The sequence below is a fragment of the Pleurodeles waltl genome, chromosome 6 (assembly GCF_031143425.1).
Source record: "Pleurodeles waltl isolate 20211129_DDA chromosome 6, aPleWal1.hap1.20221129, whole genome shotgun sequence".
In the NCBI taxonomy this organism is placed as follows: domain Eukaryota; kingdom Metazoa; phylum Chordata; class Amphibia; order Caudata; family Salamandridae; genus Pleurodeles; species Pleurodeles waltl.
Genome location: NC_090445.1, coordinates 1,679,126,594 through 1,679,150,773, shown reverse-complemented (window position 1 = coordinate 1,679,150,773; position 24,180 = coordinate 1,679,126,594). Strand labels below are relative to the sequence as shown.

Genomic DNA, 24,180 nt, shown 5'->3' with positions numbered 1-24,180 from the left:
TTGTGTGCACGGGTTGTGTGTGCATGTGTGACCATGGTTGTTTTATTATGTATGTGGGTTTGCGAGTTAGAGAGAGTCTATTTCAGAACTGGCAAACACAGGAGAGCAACGAAAATACGTCGTGAAAGAGCATACTCTTTGAAAAAAATGTTGATTTTCTGCTACACATATTTTTAAAATCTCAATTATGTTTCACGATGTCTGCACACTTCTGGAAAGATTAAAAAATAAGGAAATAATTTAGAAGAATACGTTTTTCCTCCCTTGGGAAAGGGGACATTTCTTTCTTTGCCTAAAGATGTTTTTTTTGTGTGTTCCTTCTAAGGCCATTATGTGTATATTATATTAATTGTTCCTTACTTAATTGGTTTGGTCCATTTAGCATGAAAAAAACAATTTTTCAAACAGAGGTTTATTGGAAACAGCATGTGAAATGCTGAGCGATACCGACTGACTATTGCAAAACGAAGAGATACATTTAACTTTATCACTAAGATGAGATAATTTCGAAAACATTCTGGCTAAAAAAATATCGGATGTTAGTGAAGTTACTTCTCGCAAAGTTAACCTTAATAGCCTTTAGAGAGTACATCTTTTTCTTAGCATTCCGAAACCTACTGCCAATAAAACAATGAAAAATTGCAAAGTTCAGAGTTGTTTGAAGCTTGTCCAGCAGTGTTCAGCTAACAATGGTGCCTAACTGCAATTGAATGTTCCTGCCTTGCTTTACCTTTCATGAAGCAACAATGGACAACGGTGAAGATCTGCACAGACTGTCATTATGATGTAATTTCCGTGAAATATCAAAAATAATTCACAGGTCCTATGAGATATGGGTTGGGTGTCAGTGCTTCAGGCAGGCATTTGGAAGCCTGATCTGATGCAAATGATGGTTTGGGCAAGACTACTTCTCTTGCAGAGGAAGACATTTCAGTCACTCAGTGCATGAAAGGACTGTCTAAAATGTCAATTTAAGAATCATGTCACATACGTCAAACACGAAATCTGTCTGTGTGTCATTTAAACACAAACCCGTCTGTAAGTAAATACCTTAGGAGCAGTTTATATAAATGCTGCCCGACCCTAATGACCTTTTTAATTTATTGGACATTCATTTAGAAACGGTTTTAATTGTTCCTCTGAAGTTCTTTGAGAAAATGACTTATTGTAGTGGAGTAGGAAAAGTTGCCAAAGTACAAATGTCTATCTCCTCTGTGTTAGGAGAGAAATGATCATACAAGAAAAAGCAAATCCTTGGACTTGGAAGTTTGGTTCTCATGACATCAGAATGTAAATGTCTAGGTGCTCTCCATCATGCATGAATTTAGAAGTTTCAAAGCGTTGACCTGTAGCAGTTCTCTTTTTTCACAGCTCGATCTCGCTTTGCAGAAATCGAGCGCTTTCCATGACATCGACCCTGTTACATAGTTAATTGCACTTTTGCCGATCGGTTTCGCTACGAGTGAAGTGTAGCAGCGCGATCGCGCTCTTTTTTTTCCCATTTAATGTGGCAAGAAAAGTCAGGTTGGGAGTTTACAACTGCTAATAGCTCTAACTCGGAGAAATGCGAGACCCGTTGCATTGCAAATGCTTGTTCTTAATTTGCACTGGTGATGAACACGGCATTCATTTCTGTGAGCTGGAAGTCAGTTCTCATCTTCAGGTTTTAAACAAAAGGAAGGAAGAGAAAGTCAGAAAAGGGAGACAGAAGGAAGACATAGACGGTCGGGGAGAAAAGACAAAGGGGGAGGCGGGATCAGTGGCGTAGCGTGGGTTGTCAGCACCCGGGGCAAGGCAAGTAATTTGCGCCCCCTAACCCGTGGATTTTAGCACTCGAGATGTTGCGCCCGGTGCGGCCGGCCCCCCCTGCACCCCCCACGCTACGCCACTGGGCGGGACGGGATGGAACCTACAAGGGGGAGCTAAAGAGGCAGGATGATTAGCGTAAGGGAAGAACGACGCATGCAGTGGATTCAAGGCAGCTTTGTTGTTTGACAACCTTGTCATTAGGCATTACTGGCTGCGCGCTCCCAAGAGAAACTTTTGACCTCCAAAAGTATCTGTTTATTTTTACAAGTTAAGCCCTGTCTACAAGTCAAGCTGATTTCCAACACAAAATTAGCATTTTCCAAGAAATCAAAAAGTTGTATTAGCATTAACTCAGCGGTAGATGAACACAACAGCATTCCCTCACTGGAATGCTGATAACCTCATTGATAGGCCTCCGTGTCCCTGAAACAGACCTCGGCCAGAAGGCTCCACCTAGCACAACCCCTTAGGCAGCAGCAGCAGCAGCAATGACCCTTATGAAGAGACACCTTCTGATACCTTCTTTGGGATGCTAGGAATGGTTTATTGGGGCTAGTCTTGCTAAATCTTGTCCGTTGGATGAGGCGGGTGTCGATTTGTAAGGGCTGCGATGAAGAAGACTAGTTCTTGAAAAATGAACATTGCCAGTAAGTAATCAGCACTTTGCGCAGGCAGCCCAATACATTGCATCTGCCCATTCAAATCACCAGCCACTTTCCTCATGAACTTACAAAGATCTGGTCAAAGCTAGAACACATGAACCTTCTTCCAATTATTGACCTTCCCTTCTATGATCCATATCAGTGCTGGTTCCATTATATGGTTTCTAAATGAGGATCACTAAAGTAAATGCAGCCGGGCTGGAGAAACCTAAGCGCATGTGTGTTTGGCCAACCCGAGACGGCCGGCCAAACACACATGCGCACTTAGTGCACTCTCCCCTCCTCCGCCCTCCCACCTCTCCGTGGCCCAGTCCCACCCCTCCCTGTACACACGGCAGGCCCAGCCAGCAGATGAAAAATGCTGTAAAATAAAAGGATAGCAAGCTATTGTTTTATTTTTCATCTGCTGGCTCCGCCAGGGGGTTGACGCCCCTCTGCGGAGGCCCCTAACTTGCCACTTGTTTATAAATAGTTAGACACTCCAGTCTTGTGCACAGTGCGGATGCTTCTGCGCAAGCTGTGATTGAAAACTGTTTGAACAATGGGATGAGCCACCTGGTACGTGAATATTTGGCATTTGTGTAAAATGACATAAAGTGCATTATTATCAGCTGGCTGCCTGTGTCACAGTCACAAAGGTCAGAGTCGACAGGACTGAGAGCAAATTTAGCCATATTCGTTTTAAGAGGCGAGGGGCCAGATGTAGGAAATTCCGGCTTTGCGACTCGCAAAGCCGGATGCAGGATGCAGTCCCTGACACCATCTGCGAGTCGCAAGGGGGTCGCAAAAGGCCCACCTCATTAATATTAATGAGGTGGGTCGCAATTTGCAACCCCCTTGCGAGTCGCAGCACTCACAGGGATGGTGGCCTGCTGGAGACAGCAGACCACCATGTCTGTGACTGCTTTTAAATAAAGCAGGTTTTCATTTGTAATGCAGCCCGTTTTCCTCAAAGGAAAACGAGATGCATTACAAATGAAAAAATGAAACGTGTCAGTTTCATGTTTTCAGAGCAAGGGCCATTCACAAAGGGGAAGGGGTCCCATGCGAATGGGTTACCACCAGTGCGACACTGGTGGTAACTGCGAATTGCTTTGCGACCACATTCGCGGTCACAAAGCAATTCTGCATCGCGATGCGACTCGCAAATAGGAAGGGAAATACCCCTTCCTGTTTGCGACTCGCATTCCCATTTTGCGAGTCGGTAACCAGGTTACCGACTCGCAAAATGGGAATGGGCACCGCGATGTGGCTTTGGCGCCTCGCAAACAGCGATTTTTGCTGTTTGCTAGGTGCAAAAGCCTTGCTACATCTGACCCAAGATATCTAGGCGCAACTTTAAATATACAGTGTGGCGCACATTGTGGCCGATGTCGCTGGAGTATGGTTCCATGCCCGGAATATGCTTTATGTGCGATCAAAGCCGACACGAGCTTTGAGTTTTGTATTTAAACATTCAAATATTTTGTCTTCCGAACAAATTGTCATCCTGAAATATTCTAGCATTGGGTTCTTAAACTCCCATTACGTTTGACAATTTCAGCACTTTGATCATTACCCAAAATGCTTATTTATTTCCTTTCATAGCTGTTAATACCACTGTGCGGTGCTTGTAAGCTCTGATACCCAACAAAACGGAAGCCATCGGAAACTAGTAGCAGTGCCGGCTTTAGAGGTGTGCGACTGACGCGTTAGCACCGGGCGCCACGGTCAAGGGGGCGTCAGTGCATGGGAAGCTGAACTGAGATCAGCGAAGCGTCAGAGAACTTGTGTGTGGCGTTTTTCATGGTATAATCACAACATGATAACTTTGGTAGTTAATGTACATAAGGGCGAGATCTGGATGTGTCTAGCCAGGGTTTTAACTCATAATAGAGTAGCATAGAGGGTTAATGCTCCCGCTGCCAAGCACAGCGTGCATCACGTTGATCGGAGATTAGTATTTTACGTAGATAGCTCAGTGGGTTATTGCTTTTGACACAGATCCTTATGTTACTTGGAGTTCAAAAGTAACAATCCTTCAAAAAATCCACATTGAGCTATTAAATGACATTGAGCTGCAGTATGGAAACTGTAATACAGGTGCATAATCTTATAGTTTTTTCGCCCTCAATCTTTCATTATTCTCAGATTGCTAAAAAGGGTTCCTTCGGCTGTTAGAGGAAGTTTAGGAGCCTGGGCATGACGTCCCCATAGGGATCCAGGACTAACCATTGCTAGACTTATCTTACAGGGGAGAGTACTCAAAGCAACAAATGGTTCACAATATGTGTATGTCTGAAGTATTTGCTCTGTAATCACTGAGTTTGTTCTATGGGAATACTCCTGGGGTGGATTGTCTAGGGGGGTGGGGGTTCTGGCCCATGGGTTCAAGGTTGTTGATGGTGCAATGTTATTGATGTACTGAAAGTTTAATAAAATAAAAAAAAAAAGGTTTCCTTTGGGAAGCATTAACATTTTGTTGGTTTTATACACTAGTCCTTATGTTGTGTTAGTGGGGCAGATTTACTAACACTTTGTGCTTGGTTTGCATCACAGAACTGATGCAAACCTGTTGCGAAGTATTGTTTCGGTGCTTACGTCCCAGCACAAATCCACAATGCACTGGACAGTGGGCCTAAAGCAGCACAACTTACTTCAGGGAGGCCTACAATGGGTGGTAGGTGGACGTTCCCGTGCACTCAGGCATGGATTTTGATTCTAATCCCATCTACTAACCATTACAGAAAGGGATTGACATAAACAGACCTCCTAAAGTTGGAGAAAGGATTTATGTTCTCCAAACCTTTCCAACTCTGCAGGCGTGCTGCACTGTGCGGCACACATACAAAGTGGTAAAGTGTTAACTTTGTCAATGTGTAGAATTGGAAGGTGCTCTTCCAGCATTCAAACCCCTGCCTTTTTGTATTTCTATTGCAAAGAATATATCCATCAACACTGCACACACACATTATCCAAGCACTCTTAACACACAGTGCCTACTAGCATGGGGGACAGGTGCCTCCTACACCTTGTAGTCCTCTGTTATGAGTGACGTTTTCTATACATTGATTTACACACTTGTATGACTCGTGTCTGATATGTCGGATAAAAGGAACGTGCATAACTAGAAGGTCCACAATGCAACGAGAGAGAACACAAAGAGTGCGAGGACTAATAAGGATGAAAAACACAACCAGGAGTGTTTTTAACCTGGAGATCTATGAAGAGCAGCAGATCTTTGCTGAATGCACTGCATTCCCTTGTTCTAACGCTTGTTGTGTTTCATTGGGGCTTTCTTGAGTTTTGTGATCTCTACTAGGACACATGGACGTCATTTAAGAATTGCCATCGGTGCAGCTCCTACACCTGACTTGAAACTTGCTGCTGTGGCAGTGCATGCTCTATGAGACTAAATAATATTTTTGCTTTTGGTCAATATCTTTTTTTTTTTAACATTGACTGTAGCCTTGCAGCTTCCCCAACAATAAAGTTAAAAAAAATAAAAATAATAAACAAGCATTGACAAAGCCAAAAAGATGGCGGCAAATACCAGACCAATTGACTTTGCCTATGCCCGTTTATTATTGTGAATACGTGAAAATGATGTATTTGGAAAAAAAAAACCTTTGCCCGGGGCTTCGCACAAGTGGTAGTGCAAAACAAGTGACCACAAATCAAAACGTATTAATAAGGAATATTTTAAGCCACTAGCAAAGTTCATATTTGCTAAATTGTGCACCTTAATGCTTTTTTAATCTATTTTCGTGCATCTCTGTTGGATCTATCAGTACGTTTTATCTTTGAACATTATACCAGGGGAACCATTAATACTTGAGAACTTGACAGTTTGTGATATCATTATTTACTTTCTATTGTTGTGTATTTTTGTGGCACCATATCCTCCTCGTTGAATGAGTATTTAATTTTTTCACACAATTCAAAGAGAATTGAATAATAATCATCTGCTAAATGAAGACAGCACCCTACTCAAAATATAGGTGATATTTAAATAGAGTGTTACCTGTATTAGCAAATCTTCTATTACTTTATAATAGTTGTGTCATTACTATGGGGTTCTTAGCCTCAGCAATGCCAGATATCGTGACATGACCAGGTTTGAAGTCATATTACTCTGCTTTCTGGGATATTTCTGGGTCAGAGCTCATTTGACGCCACTTCCTGTAATTGATAAGGTAAGTAGTTTGGCTCTAGGAGGCCTCCTGGCGGCGGGGCCAGTGTGATGCACGCCATAAGAAAAGATCCTTCACTTGGCCATTGTTTGCTATGACTCAACTCAGAGACACCCAGACTGAGTACTGATGCTCAGTTCATCAAGCAGCAGCTCTCCTGGATCATCCTGAACCTTCACATTTATTCATTCATCCAGATGAAGAAAAAAGTTGTTTTCCTCGAAGGACACCATTTGTCCTTCTTTGAAGGCACTGGCAAGAAATCTAATCCACATCTAATGACAAATTGCCTCAGAGCACCAGAATTAAGTGTCTCTGAGTTGAGTCAGAGCAGTTAACGTCCTGTAATGTCATTGAGGTCAAAGTATGGGTTTGTGTGTGATGTTTTTAGTGATGGCATTCTTGTGCATAGACATCAGCTGTATGGAAGTTCATAAACAATGCGAAAAGGGGAGAACATTATCTAAGGTGAGGAAAAGAGGGACTTGGCCGATGACTCTACACTGTACAAACTTTCTAACATTAAGGCCACGAACAAAGCAACTATTTCCATTTTGTGTTTGTACCTCAAATCTGGGGTGTGCAGGATTCACACAAATGTTCCTATAAAAGCGAATACTGTCCAAATTAAGTTCATTTAAACCTAGATGATTTCCACACTTAACTGAAACCAACATTGTGGCTCACGCACAGTATTTCCAACTAAATATGAGAGTTCTAATCAAGCCTACCAATTTTTTCTTCATAAATAATATAATAAATAAATACAATGGATTATGAATGCTGCTGTCTACAGCGGTTGAGGAGGATAGATAAACTTTCTCACAGATGAGGTGTGGGTTCCAGCACGGTTGCCTTGATGAATAGATGTGGCATTATAGATCTCCTCTCCGGTCCAATCCACAAATTGACATTTCATAGTGCAAAGGCATTTTATCAGCTTAATCTTCCGTGAATCCTTAATGGGTACATTTTTTTTTGCAGTAACAGTCACATTTAAAAAAAATAAAATGCATATGGATTGCAAAGTATGAATTTACTCTTGTTGCAGTCCAAAATCTGCAATTGTAAGAGACTAATAATGTCCCACATTAACTATACCGAATACAGAAAAATGTACGTAATATTTCCTGCATTCGAATAAATACAACATAACCAACTATACCTCGTTTATGTTTTTCTTAAACCATTAATGATGGTCAGGATAAATACATTGGTCCTGCACATTCTGTGCACATTGTATCTATTTCCTGACACACTGACACTGATAGTGATACGAAATGACTCTAAACTTCAGGTTTCTGGTGCATTTCAAAGATGTTCTTTTTCAGTCTGTGTGATCACTATTTAATAAACCTGTGTTTAATCCAGAGTTCGCTTAGTGGGCCAAGAAGGGGGGTTCTATGCAATATAGTCAGGCTACAAACCGACAATATAATTGAGTTCTGTTGACATTTTGCTGCATGTAAATTTATTTAAAGTGGATGTCCTGAAAACACAACATGAATCCAGCCGTATCGGTTCCATGTTGAACTCCTTCATTTAATCTAATTTTCTTTGTGCTCTGATGCTGTGTGGACGTTATTCTGTGTTTTTTCTGAAACCGCATCTCATGCCTGAGTGAATGAGTGCGCGTGGACGAAATGTACTCCTTAACCATCCTAGCAATGAATGAGAAACCCATTACAACTGTATCACAAAATGGAATACATTGTACCTACTGGAGGTGTTATTAATATAAATATTAATGTCTAATTGTGATGTCAGAGTGTCAAATTAGCTTAAAGTAGTAGATTTTGCACCCACATTGGTGTGTACTGATGTCTAAGTTTCCACTTCAATGCAGCAAGAAAGAGTGCCTCCTGCGCGACCGCCTGCCCCAAAGATCCAGCGCTCGGCCACGCCCGTGAGTATGGCGGTTTGACAGGCTGCCACAACCTAACACTGCCTGAGTTGCTGTCTTAGTGCTACTAAAACTTGACACTGCAGTTTTGAACTGTCCAATCTTATGATTCCAAAACAGCAAAATCACTCTCCTAAATTTTCCCTTTATCTCTGGTTCCTGCCCTAGAACTTTGATTTTCCTGTTTTCTTCCATTCGGTTATTCTCAAGGTACTGGCATGCAACACTGTCGTGTGGACTTCTGTCTTCTGTTTCTTAACAAAGCTTTAGATTGCAAGGATGGTGTGTACTTCAAGTCCTGCTTCTACCACTAATATTTGACTGTGAGATGCGGGGTTGATATAAATATTCAGTGCTCAGCATATGATAGCAGCCTTATTCCACCACATTTAGCACCTTGAGACCCTGACGGGTGAGTAGCGTGCTTTATAAATTACATGATTGATTGATTGATCTTTTTTTGCAAAAATATTCATCTTTTCATCCTAATACAACTTATAATGGACTTCAGGACAACATTATTTCCGTTTTGTGTGTTGCCTGTCAGCTGAAGTACATTTTCAGTCGGCCTCAGGACACCAAGTCAATTTGCACCTAAGTGTCTATTTATTTAACTTACGCATTGTTTTTATAGACCTTTCACACTTTTTGAAGGTCCTTTCTGGCTCCCCACATATACACCGGGTGGGCTGGAGGGGAAACAGTCCAGAGAAAATACCAAGCCAGGTTTGCTGCGGGTGCTTGGGTGGTGCAAATTGTAGCGCTGATGAGTATTTGCGTTCTAATGGTGTTTTGCGCCTGACATTGACGAAAGCACATAACTAAATAGCATCAGATTGCGTAGTGCCACATCCCTGATAATTCATGCAAAGGTGCCAGCTTACTGGGCTAGAGCAGTCCGAGCACCCAGAGGACTCCACCTAAAGCCACATGGACTAAAGTCATCTTAAGTAATGTGACCTGACTTGGTGTGAAATCCTAGCTCCAGGAGAAAGTAGATGGAAGCAGAGGTCATAAAGGAATAGATGTAATATTGCTACATGCGCTGTATGTAATTTCAGGAAAATGCGACCTATTATGTGATTGAGAAGGAGCATTGTACTGGAGTATGTGCACTGAGCACAAAATGTATGCCCTTTATGGCTCAGTCATATTTGTGTTGTGAGACAAAGCTCAACAGCATGTGGCGTCTCACGATCGTGGCATATTTAGTGTGTCCCTGAAGACATCTTCAGGGTTTGATGCTTTGTAAAAGGCACCAGGCTGTTTTTTGCCATTCAGACTACATAACACTGTAAATCTTTGGTCATCTTCATTCCTAGTAAATCTGGATCAGAGAGTTTGTAAGATTGAAAGAAGTTGCTAGCTCGACCCAAGTCCAAAGACTCAGAGAAGAGATGCTCCCTCGGTCATTCGTGGTGCTTTGAAGAGCCGCTTTCATGCCTAAGGGCCAAGAAGAGGTTTGGGTTGGAATGCCACAGAAAGACTCTTGAGCATGGAGTGTACAGTGTGTGCATCACCTCATCAGGATGACAGTCACACGTGTTCGAGGCGTTTTAGTTTCTTTTGTCCAGACCGGCGAATAATTGATTTGCTAGTGAGATTTGTATTTGCAGATGAAAACGGAGAGAAAGCCATTGAAGTGCAACAGAATGAGGTGAGGTGAGCAGATGGTACAGCTATGGGAGTGAGAGAGTAAAACTATTGAACTGATCCCACTGAGAAAAGGGTGTGCCTTGGAAAGTGCGAACATTCAATGAGTGCTGTCTCTGTTGGGCAACTCCAGTACAGAATAAGTTAATATTTAAGCTTCAACATACAGATATATATGTTCCTGGGAGTTTTCTATCCTTTGATTTATTTTAGGTTGAGTCTTCAGTTAGGATTCTTTCTTGACCCCTATTCATCAGCCCAACTTAGGCTACTACTTGTGGGTCATGTGATCTGCCAGAAAATTAATGGCTGTTTGAAGGCAGCTACTGTTCCTGTGTGCTTTAAACAAGCCATGGTGGTCCTGTTACTAAAGAAGTCCATGGCAGACCACTCTGACCTCAAAAATGAGCAACCTTTAGCTCTCCTACAAGTTCAACTGGGGCTCTCTATTTAGGGTTCCTCTGATGACCATGGCCCACACCACCTCCTTCCATAAACCAGTCTCGTGCATCCGGCTAGTTCTCTGATAGTTCAAAGTCAAGAGTCATGCTCCTGTGTTTGAAGATATTGCCTTTGGGGTTCTAGAAGACAAACAGATGTTCTGAAGCAAGATCAGGGCCTGCAAAGCCTCCTGCCTCTCACGGATGGAGCATCTCCCATCCTGCTCTGGGTTGTGTACTTGCCCATGCCAGTCTAGTTAGAGACTAAGAGACCTGAGGATATTGAAGAAAGCCTATGTGGGGGTGATGGAAATAATGGCAAGGATGTGTCTTATCCAGCCTACTGTTTCCTCAAATGCTTATTCTCATAATTGCAGTGGTGATGTCAGGAATCATACAGGTGTATGAAACAGTTTTTTCTTATTGTTGCTCTTAATTAAATTTTATGAACATTTCAGGAAATGACACTATTAGAGTGAAATGCTGTCCACCTCCCCAGTAGTTTAAAACACTCAGAGCCCATCACCTCAAAGTTGAAGTACTTGCAGTGCCCCGATGAAGCAGTGCTTTGGCTTTAAGACACTATGCTCAGCGGTGAACCAGTGGAAGACCTTGTACTAGTACCATCTGAGCAGCAATTCCCCATGTTGGCTTCCAGATATACTTGCTGTCTTGTTACAGAAGCACAGTATACTTTTTTTGATCTCTTGACTCCTGGGTCTCTCACATTCACAGTTTCGAGGACCTCTGCTTAGCCCTCTTCTTTATATCACCTATTACTCCTTTTTAGGTCACAGCCTACCAGACAGCTGTGCCAAAGCCATCATGGGTACCTTCAGAAAGTTGACCTAGGAACGCATTCTGCATGTTGCTTGCCACTGGCTTTGTGGTTGGTAACTCACATGTTCTTGCTTTCTGTTTGCTGGCTTTATTTGTTTTAAGCTGTCTAGCTTGAGTTCCTACCTTCCCTTGCCCACATCTTCTTTGCAGTATCCTTCCAAGTGCTTTCTTTCTGTAAACTGGCCTGCAACTCTTGTTCTTACCTAGTCACATTTGCTTTGCATTCAAAGACCGAGGCCAAATGTCAGGTGCTGTCTTCTGAGGCACGTTGGTTTTCTTTCTCTGTTTTCAAAGTGAGAGGATTTATGTGACAATCTTGCTGCATACTGGGGGTAGGAAAGAGTTTTTTCTAGCACACAACAAACATTTAAATGAACTGTCAATACTGGTTTACCAAGGCACACCACAGATGTCCGTAAAAGTCCATTTCTTAGTGAACTGTATCAATTAAAGTTCCAAGTACACATCTGTATACAGTGGAAATTTTATTATTCAATGCATCATGAATCCAATGAACATCAGCCGACATGTGTTTTGTCAATAAGACTTTCTCAAGGCTGCAAGGTGGACATACTGTACAAAAGGGAATGCAGTCAGGTAACTAGATGATAACAGGGAATCTGATTGTTGTTCCAATACACCTCAAGGCCTGTACATGTTTTTCAATCAAGTGAGCCCAAATACTGCACTCTACCGTACTCTGCACCACTCCATACAATTCCACTGTACTCTGCACCACTCCATACCACTACAATGTACTCTGCAGCACTAAACTTTTAACCCCTCCATACCACTGCGCTCTGCAACACTCCACTCTACTCCACTTCTCTCTACTCTGAACCATTTTACTCTATGCCAATTCACTGTTAGCCACTCTACACTATACAACTTCACTCTTCGCCACTGCACTCTGCACCATGCCACTCTGCACCACTCCAATCTAGGGCACACCAATCTTCTCTGCACAGCTCCACTCTGTGCCACTGTGCTCTCCACCACTGTTCGAAACTGCACTCTATGACACTGCAGTCTGTCAATACACTCTACGCCAGTGCACTTTACTCCGTAACACTCAACCCTATGTCCCTGCGTCCTACGCCATCCCACAGTATGCCACTCTTATCTACATGCACCACTGCACTTTACACCACTTTAATCTACGCCATTAGACTCTATGCCACTTTACTCTATGCTATTACACTCTATACCACACTATGCGGCTGCACTCTACCCTGCAGCACCCCACTCTACGCCACTTCACTCTTCTCTGAAACAATCTACTCCACGCCACTGCACTGTAGACCTCTTTACTCTTGATCACAGCACTCTACCAATACACTTTATGCAACTGCACTCTACTCTGCATCACTGTACACTAAGCCACTGCTCTCTACTCCACTGCACCCTGCACCACTGCATGTTGACACTCTACTTAGCAATACTGCAGTCTCCGCCACTGAGCTGTACACCAATCCACTCTGCACTACTCCACCGTCCACTCTAATCCACTATACTCTACAGCACTATATTCTACTCTGCACCAGTCTGTGCTACTCTGCACCACTGTGCGCCACTGAACTCTATGCCACTTGACTCTACTCTGCACTCTGCATCACTGCACTCTATGCCACTTGACTCTACTCTGCGCCACTGCCCTCTGCATCACTCAACTCAATGCCAGTCCACTCTGCGCCACTGTATTCTATGCCTCTGCACTCTACTCCATGTTACTGCGCTGTGTGTCACTGCACTACTGCCCCCTACTATGCACCACTCTAATCTACGCCACTGCATTCTACGATGCTACATTGTACGCCACTGCACTCAAAGCCACTGCACTCTGCCACACTCTATGCCAATTAACTCTACCCCAGTCCACTGTACTTTATGCCACTCTAAGCGACTCCACACTATGCCACTCTAATACATTATCCTGTCTGCCACTCCACGCTAGAACACTCTACTCTTCGCCATTCCACTCTACGACACTGCATGCCACTCTCCTCTATGCCACTAACTTTTACCCATGCTGAGCAGCAGCCACGCTGGTGTGCAACATGGCTAAAGACAAAGAGGGAGAGAGGGCCCCACTCAACCTATCTCCCCAAGAGGACAGGGCACCGTAACAGTAGTAACAAAATAAAAAACCAAGGGGGACACACAAACTATCCACCACTCAGTCAACTACACAATCAACACAACTACCAATGATCAGTCAAGATAACGGAAATATCTAAAAAAATATAATTTAATAATCCCATAAACAACACATAAATAAAATGCCTCATGAAAAGACAAATGCTCAGAATAGTACTTCAACCAGTCTATAGCAACACATAAAAATGGGAAACAAGACACAAGACAGATTCCCTAGTCTATAGTTTTGTACTGTTCAATGTTTGGTATCTATTGTCCAATTGATTTGTATATTAAATCTCCAAATCTATTTTAGACAGTTCCAATGGGTCCAGTAATTTTAACAAGCGTCGACGCGTTTCGGTGGTCTCACAAGCTCCTTCCACCACCTTCTTCAGGACAATGCGATATCCTCCCATCACAGTTCTTTCATGGTACTACACAACAAATATCCTCAGATTCCTATTCTTATTCTGGAGACGTCCTTAACTTCACTCTAGTTCCAGACACAGATCACTTCCTGTAGTCCCTTAGTTCTTCATTTCATTTAAAAAAGGGAACTGAGTGATAACACTTAGACTCTTAGGGGGTCATTCTGACTCCCGCCGGGCGCGGTCACCGCGCGCCCGGCGGGAGCCGCCAAAATACCGTACCGCGGTCGGAAGACCGCGGCGGGTATTTTGAGTTTTCCCCTGGGCTGGCGGGCGGCCTTCAAAAGGCCGCCCGCCAGCCCAGGGGAAAACGACCTTCCCAGCATGAAGCCGGCTCGTAATCGAGCCGGCGGAGTGGGAAGGTGCGACGGGTGCTACTGCACCCGTCGCGTATTTCACTGTCTGCTATGCAGACAGTGAAATACAAGCGGGGCCCTCTTACGGGGGCCCCTGCAGTGCCCATGCCATTGGCATGGGCACTGCAGGGGCCCCCAGGGGCCCCGCGACACCCCCTACCGCCATCCTGTTCCTGGCGGGCGAACCGCCAGGAACAGGATGGCGGTAGGGGGTGTCAGAATCCCCAAGGCGGCGCAGCATGCTGCGCCGCCTTGGAGGATTCTGACGGGCAGCGGAAAACCGGCGGGAGACCGCCGGTTTTCCTGCACTGACCGCGGCCAAAGCGCCGCGGTCAGAATGCCCTGCGGGGCACCGCCGGTCTGTCGGCGGTGCTCCCGCCGACCCTGGCCCCGGCGGTCTGAGACCGCCGGGGTCAGAATGACCCCCTTAGTCTTTAAAGTGGGACAACGTGTTCGTCTTCCTTTCGTCTTTTGGGCATTTTATGTATGTGTTGTTTATGGGATTAATTATTAAATTATATTTTTGGAGATATTTCCTTTATCTTGACTGATCATTGATAGTTGTGTTGATTGCGTAGTTGACTGAGTGGTGGATAGTTTGTGTCCCCCCCCCTCTGTGGTTTTTATTTTGTTATTACTGTTAGGGTGCAACATGGCTAAAACACTTGTTGTCAAAGCCAATAGCTCTTGCATAGGCGAGACCTGTTGGCTTTGCAAATGATTGTTAAGTTATTCTCACCTATGTTGACAGCAGGGTCGGTTGTAGGCATGGGCGAGCTGGGCAAAGGCCCAGGGCGCCTAATTTCAGAGGGGCACACTGACCTTACCTAGAAAACGTACTTGAATCATTCATTTTTGTTCCAGGACGCTGGTCTCTGTTTATCTCCTTGTGCTGCATAAATGACATTGGTCTCTTCCAAGTAACTTTATATTTGTAGCGCTTAGAGGAGCGATAGATGATAGCACGAGGGAAGTCGATGTGGAAGGCGCTTTCTTGGCAAAGGCCTGTTCTGACTGACAGGCAGAGCCACCGATCTGGTATAATTAGCACCAAAGGTACTATGTACACCCAGAAGAATAGTTCTTGTTTTTTTTTCAATTTCGTTGCGGCTGTTGTTCCTGATACGTGTACTTTATAAAGTACACTTAGTAGAAGTTTAATTTTCCTATTTGAACTCGGGCCACAAAGTAGCTTCTAGGCGCAGTTTCCTGCCAGCATCGTTGGCAGCGAAGACGGACAACCGTCCTGCCCTCGCCATCTCCCAGCGGTGGCATCTCCCTGCACCTGCTGGCAGGGCTCTCAGGGGCGAGCTTTGTCTGCATGGAAGTGGGGCTCGCTGCTTTCTGCTCCGTTCTTGGCTCTTGGCTCCGGACTTCTTGCAGGGTGGATTTTTTTACGCGTGTTGAAATGAAGGTGTTTAAAATGTATTCCATCTACAGTGCAGATTGTTGAAGTCATGCTTTTCTATTGCATGTTCTAGCGTGTTCATCGAGTGCTGTATTGTGCTCTGCATGCTTGTTTCGTCTCATCGTGGTTTTTGTTGGTGTGGACATACAACGAGCTGGGTGTGTGGCTGTGTCAGTAGAGAGAGTATTTTTTTAAAACTACTGTCTTCATTCTAAAGGCCTGATAACCAAGAACAGTCGCACATCGGCCTCTGCCTGTCACTCACACATGTCGAGCATCCTTCTCAGTTCTACGTGTTGAGGAAGCGTGCTACTGCCTTTCTGCCAAAACTGCAACCTGCGTGTTTATCTTACGCATCCTGCGGATTGGGGATGCTGCGTGTTGGACCTCTTCGGAAATGGTACCCAACTCCCTCAGCAGACAGAGAATTCACATCAAGTCACTAAACGATGTGTGATCTTAAGAGACGCAGGCCCGGGAACTGCTGCGGGAGTTGATGGCATCACTGCACATGTATGTTTACTGACGGAGAGCTGTGTGTTAGTGATGTTAAGTCTGGCCACAGTGCCGGGTGCTGTCTTCGGGGGTAAGATGTGGCTTGGACCATTCCCCATCCCAGACGTATAGCAGATGTCGCAGGGACCTGGCCCACTTAAAGCCCGGAGCGTTCAAGGACACAAACTTGTATAGAAGCAAATACTTCTATAACTGTACACAGTAAGCGACATACAATAGGAACACGTCCCTGCAGGACAGGTAACTCCCCGTCTGTAAATCTGTAATTCCAAAGCTCAGTCAATGAGAACCTAGCCATATGATGAAGTTCTTCCATCTTGCATTTTGGGAAATATTTGTATTAAGTAGATTTTATTTTACATTTCTGGGACCCTCTGCTGCTGCCCAAGCAACAATGTCTAACGACAAGTAGAAAGACGACAGATAGTGCCTTTATTAAGCTGGTACATGTCTTACGATGTACATTTCCATCTTTGATGTTTTGGTTCGGCCTCGACGCCTTCGGGTGGGTTGTAGCACTTTAAAAATCCAGTGACTAAAGCATTTGAGGCGCTGCTGCCCGCAGAAAGGAAGGCGAGAGGTCATGCTGTGTTTAGGTGCTATACGATTATCCCGGTCATTTTTTGGGGGCTAATGACGTAACATAGACATGCCTAATAATTCGCAGGGGGTGGAGGTGCGTACAAAATATGCTGCAATCCAGTGATACCCCACTTGGTATTTAGATGAGGTGCACGGGGTGCGGTTTGCATTCAATGCACATTTAACCCCGCCTCTTGGTATTTATCCGACTTGAAACCCTTTGGGGCCACCGGCGTTTTTCCCCGACTTTCCCCTGATGTCCCCCTAGAACCCAGCTCTAAATCCTTCTTAACGCCTGTCCCCAGACGCCGCCGGGGAGCAGCGGTGGTCTCCATTCCCCCAAGCAGCGCCAGAAAGGTGAACGTGTTCGCCGCACAGTGACAAGGCAGCTTTACACATCATCCCCGGGCTCAGGCTTAATTAAACAGTTGCCTTTCTTCCTCTCTCCCAGTCTCTGGGTCCTTCCCTCCCTTTTATCATCCCTAATGAAGCGGGGCCCAGCATCCGCCCTGCTGTTTCCAGCGCCATCCCCTGCTTGTTGGCGCCCAGCCATCCAGGCGCTCTGACAGCTCCGCGCCTCTAATTAGCTCTGTTGTTCCCCCCCCCCCCCCCCCCCCATCTTCCGCCACGATGTGCGTTCAGCCTCAGTCACCGCACATGGAATCCTCCGGCCTCTGCCGCAGGTCTGCGTCCTGGAGGGGCCTCTTTTCAGAGGCAGAGGTTTTTGTGATAAATGTCTCACTTTTCTAACCTGAAAACTTTCTCTAATTTTTAATTTAATTTTTTTTTACACATTAATCACGCCTAATCACTGCTCACTGTTTACACCGGAAACCTCTGATCGTTGCTTCATTCTTGGCGTTCTTTAAATACCAGTTCCTAATTGTCTTTGTGTGTAGGCGACACACACTCAGATACAAGGTAGATAGATGGATAGACTCTGTTTTCTGTTGACTATTTCATAGCACTCTGGCAATAACATAAAGTCCGGAAAAATAAATAAATATATATATATATATAATCTATTGGTCCGATTTCATGTTATTACCATAGTGTTACGAAATAGGCACAGATGGACACTGTTTATTGCCTTACAGATTGGATGCTCGAGTGATTTAATACAGGGATATAAGTAAATAATCAGGAGACCAATCGTCGTTTTTCCCTACTGCACACAACGAACCACTTTCATTCTGGTTTTGCTTAAATATCTTATTGGGGAAAAAAGACAAATACAGATGGAAAAGGAAGATGCACAGAGATTACAATACGATTAATGGTGGTACGTCCTGGCACATCATAGGCAGTGATGGTATGGTTGTGCCAAGGAACACCTTTAAATACTTTTGAATATATTACAGTTTAAGCGGGCTTTAAGAAGGGAGGAACAATCAAAAGTGAACACACCCAATGCGCACAAGTCAAGGCAAACATTTCAGTCACAACGTCTTTGCCAATTGCCCAGGCTTTAAGAGAGGGTTGGGGAATGTGACATCGTTTGTATTTGTAAATGCTTGTTTGAAGCTGAGGGTCACTCAGTCATAATTACTTTATTTAGACTGTGGCCTATCACGCATGGCAGAATATGCCAGAAAATGCCAGCTATAAACGATATTAAATATACATTAAAATTCTTCCTGTTGCACAAATTATTTCAAACATTGTTGTGCCAAATTGTAGTTTACCAGCTTTTTTCCGATTTCTAATTAGATTATTTTTTTAAAATAGTTTTTTAAAACGGTTGCTATAAAATTCTTGAAAAATAAACAGTCCAATAAAATGTGCTATTCTAAATGTAAACCACATTTACAGTAGGCATTATTATCTCAGATTTGTACTGCTCTGTCTGGGTCTACAAATAAAGGATTTCAGCCTATTTTAAGTTTAATATTACCCGAGGCATCTTGACATGAGGCTATGAAAACTCATCGGATTCTTTTAGTACTCAGGTAGCATGAATCATTTATTTTTGCCTCATGAGTTTCTCGCTTATTTATTTTTTGCTAAGTCATTGATTAATCTGTATTGGATAAGTATTTTTTATTTTTTTTATAGAGTCTTCCTTACTCTTAGTGCCCAATGTTCGTTACTTATTTGCATATTTGCAGCCTCTTCCTGGCTGTAGTTGGCACTTTTACCCAGCTGGCACTTTCTGAGCTTGTCGCAGAACCGTAAAGTGAACAAGTCTGCCAAAAATCCCCATGATGATAGATTCACTACAGTGGTTCCTGCCTGTACCGTACTGGTTTTAGGTGAGCTCAATTAGTTTTTAAGACATGATTCCTAGATTTCATCCTAATTTCATCTTAAACATAGGATCGGAGCTCCTTATTAGATATGGATGAAATCATAGAAGAGTAATAGGTCAGTATTGGTCTTCCAGAGAGACCCGTATTCCTTATTCATTTTTAGTTTTTTGAACTTCATTAGTAGTTTGGGATTCTACTTCTAATGCCATCATGTGATGAGACCAATTTAAGCATCTGTGAAACCGTATCTCGAGGTATCTGTAAGCACCCACTTACTCTGACTTTAGCGGTGCTATGACCCGTTCAAACTTTGTCCTTTTCTTGCCAAATTTCTGATTCGTTCGTATTTTTTTTAAATCATTTTCTTTCCCACTCTTTAAACTTCCTAGTCATGTGTTGTCTACTTTTGTGGCCATCCGTATATTTTCAGTTGTTACTTTGGGCACAGAGGCTGGTGTTTGTGGTGCTGCAGACGGACTGTCAGTCATGGAGCTAGGACACAGGAGGTTCAGGCTTGCAGGGGTTGTTAGTCGCTAGTTATCATTCTGCGTTTCTCAAAGGGGATGTTAGATGTTGCGGTATTCGAAGTGATATCTGGTTTTCTTTTGTCAAAAATGTGTTTTCTTTACCTGTTGCAGTTTTTGGTTAAATTGACACTTCTGTGCACTTTGTGCTTTTCTTGTGCAGTGACACATCACTTCCCACATCCCCTCGAGGTTTGTTTCCAAAAGGTTCTCTCGAGCTAAAGAGTTGATGAAACTATGTCAACCATAGCATTGCCTTAGTTTTAAATATCTTGCAAATTACAGGAGACAGAATTATCGTTTGGAGTCGCTCACATTAATAATAGTGTAGAAACGACCTAAGAGATCTCCAGCATAGGGACGGGGCAAATGCAGCAGGCAGGGACATTTCAAGCATTATGGGGGCCCTGGGCCAAACGTGTTTTGGGGGCCCTTGTTCAGAACAGCTTTGAATTTATAATACAATTTCAGCTCTTTCATGCCCACTTTGGCCGGGTCACTGACAGTCACAGGCACACTGGTCCGAATTCTAAATGTGCCCACATCTAATTTTCAGGGATAGTGATGTGTTTTCAACATTATATCACAGCGTCAGCTCACTAATGTTACTGGGACTAATCTCTGTGACACCCTCACATTTCTCAAATATGAGCTCCTGTTTTTATCTAACCGAACTTTCTTTATATATGTTGCATGAAACATAAACACAACACTTCTCTGCAAAATGTCTCTAATAGACTCGCCCATCACCCACATTAAGAATAAAGTTAAGGAAAACGGTATAAAAGACAATTGGTTTCAGAATCATTCAAGGTCAAGAGTTGGCTGGGCTTGGAAACAAGTTTTGGTTGAATTAGGGACTCAGCATGTCTCTTATTTCCTACAGAAACAATGGGACCAATTCACAAAGGCATTTTGGAGTACACAGAGTAGTTCCCTTGCACTCCTTTTATGCAGTCTTACATACCCTTATGACTTGGCTCAAAAACAGCTAATGTGTGAATAGGATGGAGCTATCCAGGAATATATCCCATTGGGATAAACAGAAAGAAGGGGCCCTCTGCACTTTACCAGTAGGGAGTAGGATGTCTCGGGGTCGAGCCACAAGAGCATGGAAGAGTACTTAAGAGAGTACTCCTGCAGAACTGCTTCCCTCCTCATGGCCTGTGTTTGAACCCGCCTCAGTGTTTATGACTCCAGCACATGCATGGAGCTTCCCACAAATACAGTGATGTTCGAGCACAGGGCGTGGATTCATATGACAATATTGTGATTTCTGGAAATCACTCGGACTCTTTCAGGAGTCGAAAGGATCATCAAAGCCTAACCCAGAGCCAGAGTTTATCACTATCAGTGAAGATGTGCAGGAATGTAAACACAACTGCTGGGAAAGTAGCACGCAAGAAGGACAAAAACAAAACTCAGCATCTGGAAGCTACGGGCAGAAGGGAAATCCCCCCCACCGGGTCTTACTAGACAGTCAAGCAAGCCTACTATCCTGACAAGTGTCTCACCTCTGTCCCATGTGACAGTAGGAAAGTGAACAAGCGTCTCACCTCTGCCACATGTGACAATAGAAAAGTGAACAAGTGCCTCACCTCTTCCACGTGTGGCAATAGAAAAGTGAACAAGTGCCTCACCTCTGCCACATGTGACAATAGAAAAGTGAACAAGTGCCTCACCTCTTCCACATGTGGAAATACGAAAGTAAACAAGTCTCACCTCTGCCACATGTGGCAATAGGAAAGTGAACAAGTGTCTCACCTCTGCCACGTGTGGCAATAGGAAAGTGAACAAGCGTCTCACCTCTGCCACATGTGGCAATAGAAAAGTGAACAAGTGCCTCACCTCTGCCACATGTGGCAGTAGGAAAGTGAAACAAGTGTCTCACCTGTGTCACGTGCCAATAGGAAAGTGAACGAGTCTCACCTCTGCCACATGTGGCAATAGGAATGTGAACAAGTGTCTCACCTCTGCCACATGTGTCAATAGGAATGTGAACAAGTGCCTCACCTGTGTCACATGTGCCAATAGGAAAGTAATCAGGTGCCTCTCCTCTGCCACATGTGGCAATAGGAAAGTGAACAAGCCTCACCTCGGCCACATGATGCAATAGGAAAGTGAACAAGTGTCTCACCTGTGTCACCTGCATGTAGGAAAGTGAACAAGTCTCACCTCTGCCTCATGTGGCAATAAGAAAGAGAAACGAGTGTCTCACCTCTGCCACATGTGACAATAGGAAAGTGAAAAAGTGTCTCACCTCTGCCACGTGTGGTAATAGGAAAGTGAAACAAGTCTCACCTGTGTCACGTGCAAATAGGAAAATGAACAAGTGCTCACCTCTGTCACATGTCACAATACGAAAGTGAACAGGTGTTTCACCTCTGCCATAAATGGCGATAGGAAAGTGACACACGTGTCTCACCTCTGCCGCATGTACCAGTAGGAAAGTGAAGTGTCTCACCTCAGCTACATGTGGTAATAGGAAAGTGAACAAGTCTCACCTGTGTCACGTGCCAATAGGAAAGTGAACAAGTGCCTCACGTCTGCAGCATGTGGCAATAGGATCGTGAAACAAGTCTCACCTGTGTCACGTGCCAATAGGAAAGTGAAAAAGTGTCCCACCTCTGTCACATGTGGCAATACAAAAGTGAACAGGTGTTTCACCTCTGCCACAAGTGGCAATAGGAAACTGACACAAGTGTCTCACCTCTGCCGCATGTGCCAGTAGGAAAGTGAAGTGTCTCACCTCAGCTACATGTGACAATAAGAATGTGAACAAGTTCCTCACCTGTGTCACATGTGGCAATAGAAAAGTGAACAAGTGCCTCACCTCTGCCACATGTGGCAATAGAATCGTGAAACAAGTCTCACCTGTGTCACGTGCCAATAGGAAAGTGAACAAGTGTCCCACCTCTGTCACATGCGGCAATAGGAATGTGAACAAGTGTCTCACCTCTGCCACATGTGGCGATATGAATGTGAACAAGTGCCTCACCTGTGTCACATGTGCCAATAGGAAAGTAATCAGGTGCCTCTCCTCTGCCACATGTGGCAATAGGAAAGTGAACAAGCCTCACCTCGGCCACATGATGCAATAGGAAAGTGAACAAGTGTCTCACCTGTGTCACCTGCAAGTAGGAAAGTGAACAAGTCTCACCTCTGCCTCATGTGGCAATAAGAAAGAGAAATGAGTGTCTCACCTCTGCCACATGTGACAATAGGGAAGTGAAAAAGTGTCTCACCTCTGCCGCATGTGCCAATAGGAAAGTAAAGTGTTTCACCTCGGCTACATGTGGCAAAAGGAAAGTGAACAAGTCTCACCTGTGTCATGTGCCAATAGGAAAGTGAACAAGTGCCTCACCTCTGCCACATGTGGCAATAGGATCGTGAAACAAGTCTCACCTGTGTCACGTGCCAATAGGTAAGTGAACAAGTGTCTCACCTCTGCCACATGTGGCAATAAGAAAGTGAAACAAGTGTCTCACCTGTGTCACATGCCAATAGGAAACTGATCAAGTGTCTCACCTCTGTCACATGTGGCAATATGTACATGAACAAGTTTCTCACCTCTGCCACATGTGGCAATAGGAAAGTGAACAAGTGCCTCACCTGTGTCACATGTGGTATGAGGAAAGTGACCAAGTGTCTCACCTCTGTCACAGGTGACAATAGGAAAGTGACACAAGTGTCTCACCTCTGCCACCTGTGGCAATAGGAACGTGAACAAGTGTCTCACCTCTGTCACATATGGCAATAGGAAAGTGAACAAGTGCCTCACCTGTGTCACATGCCAATAGGAAAGTAACACAAGTGTCCCATCTCTGCCACATGTGGCAATAGTAACGTGAAGAAGTGTCTCACCTCTGTCACATGTAACAATAGGAAAGTGAAGAAGTGTCTCACCTCTGTCCCATGTGACAATGTAGAAGTGAACAAGTGTCTTACCTGTGTCACAAATGACAATAGAAAAGTGAACAAGTGTCTCTCACCTGTGCCACATGTGACAATTGAAAAATGAACAAGTGTCTCACCTTTGTCACATGACAATAGGGAAGTGAGCAAGTGTCTCACCTCTGTCACATGTGACAATATAGAAGTGAACAAGTGCCTCACTTGTGTCACATGTGGCAATAGTAAAGTGAACATGTGCCTCACCTGTGTCACATGCAGTAAGAGGAAAGTGAACAAGTGTCTCACCTCTGTCACATGTGACAATAGGCGAGTGAAGTGTCTCAATCCTGTCCCATGTGACAATATAGAAGTGAACAAGTGTGTCACCTGTGCCACATGTGACAATAGAAAAGTGAACATGTCTCACCTGTGTCACATGTGACAATAGAGAAGCGAACAAGTGTGTCACATGTGACAATAGAGAAGTGAACAAGTGTGTCACCTGTGCCACATGTGACAATAGGAAAGTGAACGTGTCTCACCTGTGTCACATGGGACAATAGAGAAGTGAACAAGTGTCTAGCCTCTGTCACGTGACAATAGAG

The 24,180-nt window shown here is 44.1% G+C and overlaps 1 protein-coding gene across 4 annotated transcripts in view; it reads left to right on the top strand.

The window, feature by feature from the left end:
• DENND1A (DENN domain containing 1A) overlaps positions 1–24,180 on the top strand; it is a 1,115,636-nt gene that overhangs the window by 992,216 nt on the left and 99,240 nt on the right. For 2 of the 4 annotated variants that reach the window (XM_069241712.1, XM_069241710.1), the window contains exon 20: positions 8,490–8,549. The exons of the other annotated variants lie outside the window; for them this stretch is intronic. In XM_069241712.1, the coding sequence (XP_069097813.1) occupies positions 8,490–8,549 (60 nt within the window). The remainder of the gene's footprint in view (positions 1–8,489; positions 8,550–24,180) is intronic. 4 annotated transcript variants of the gene reach the window in all.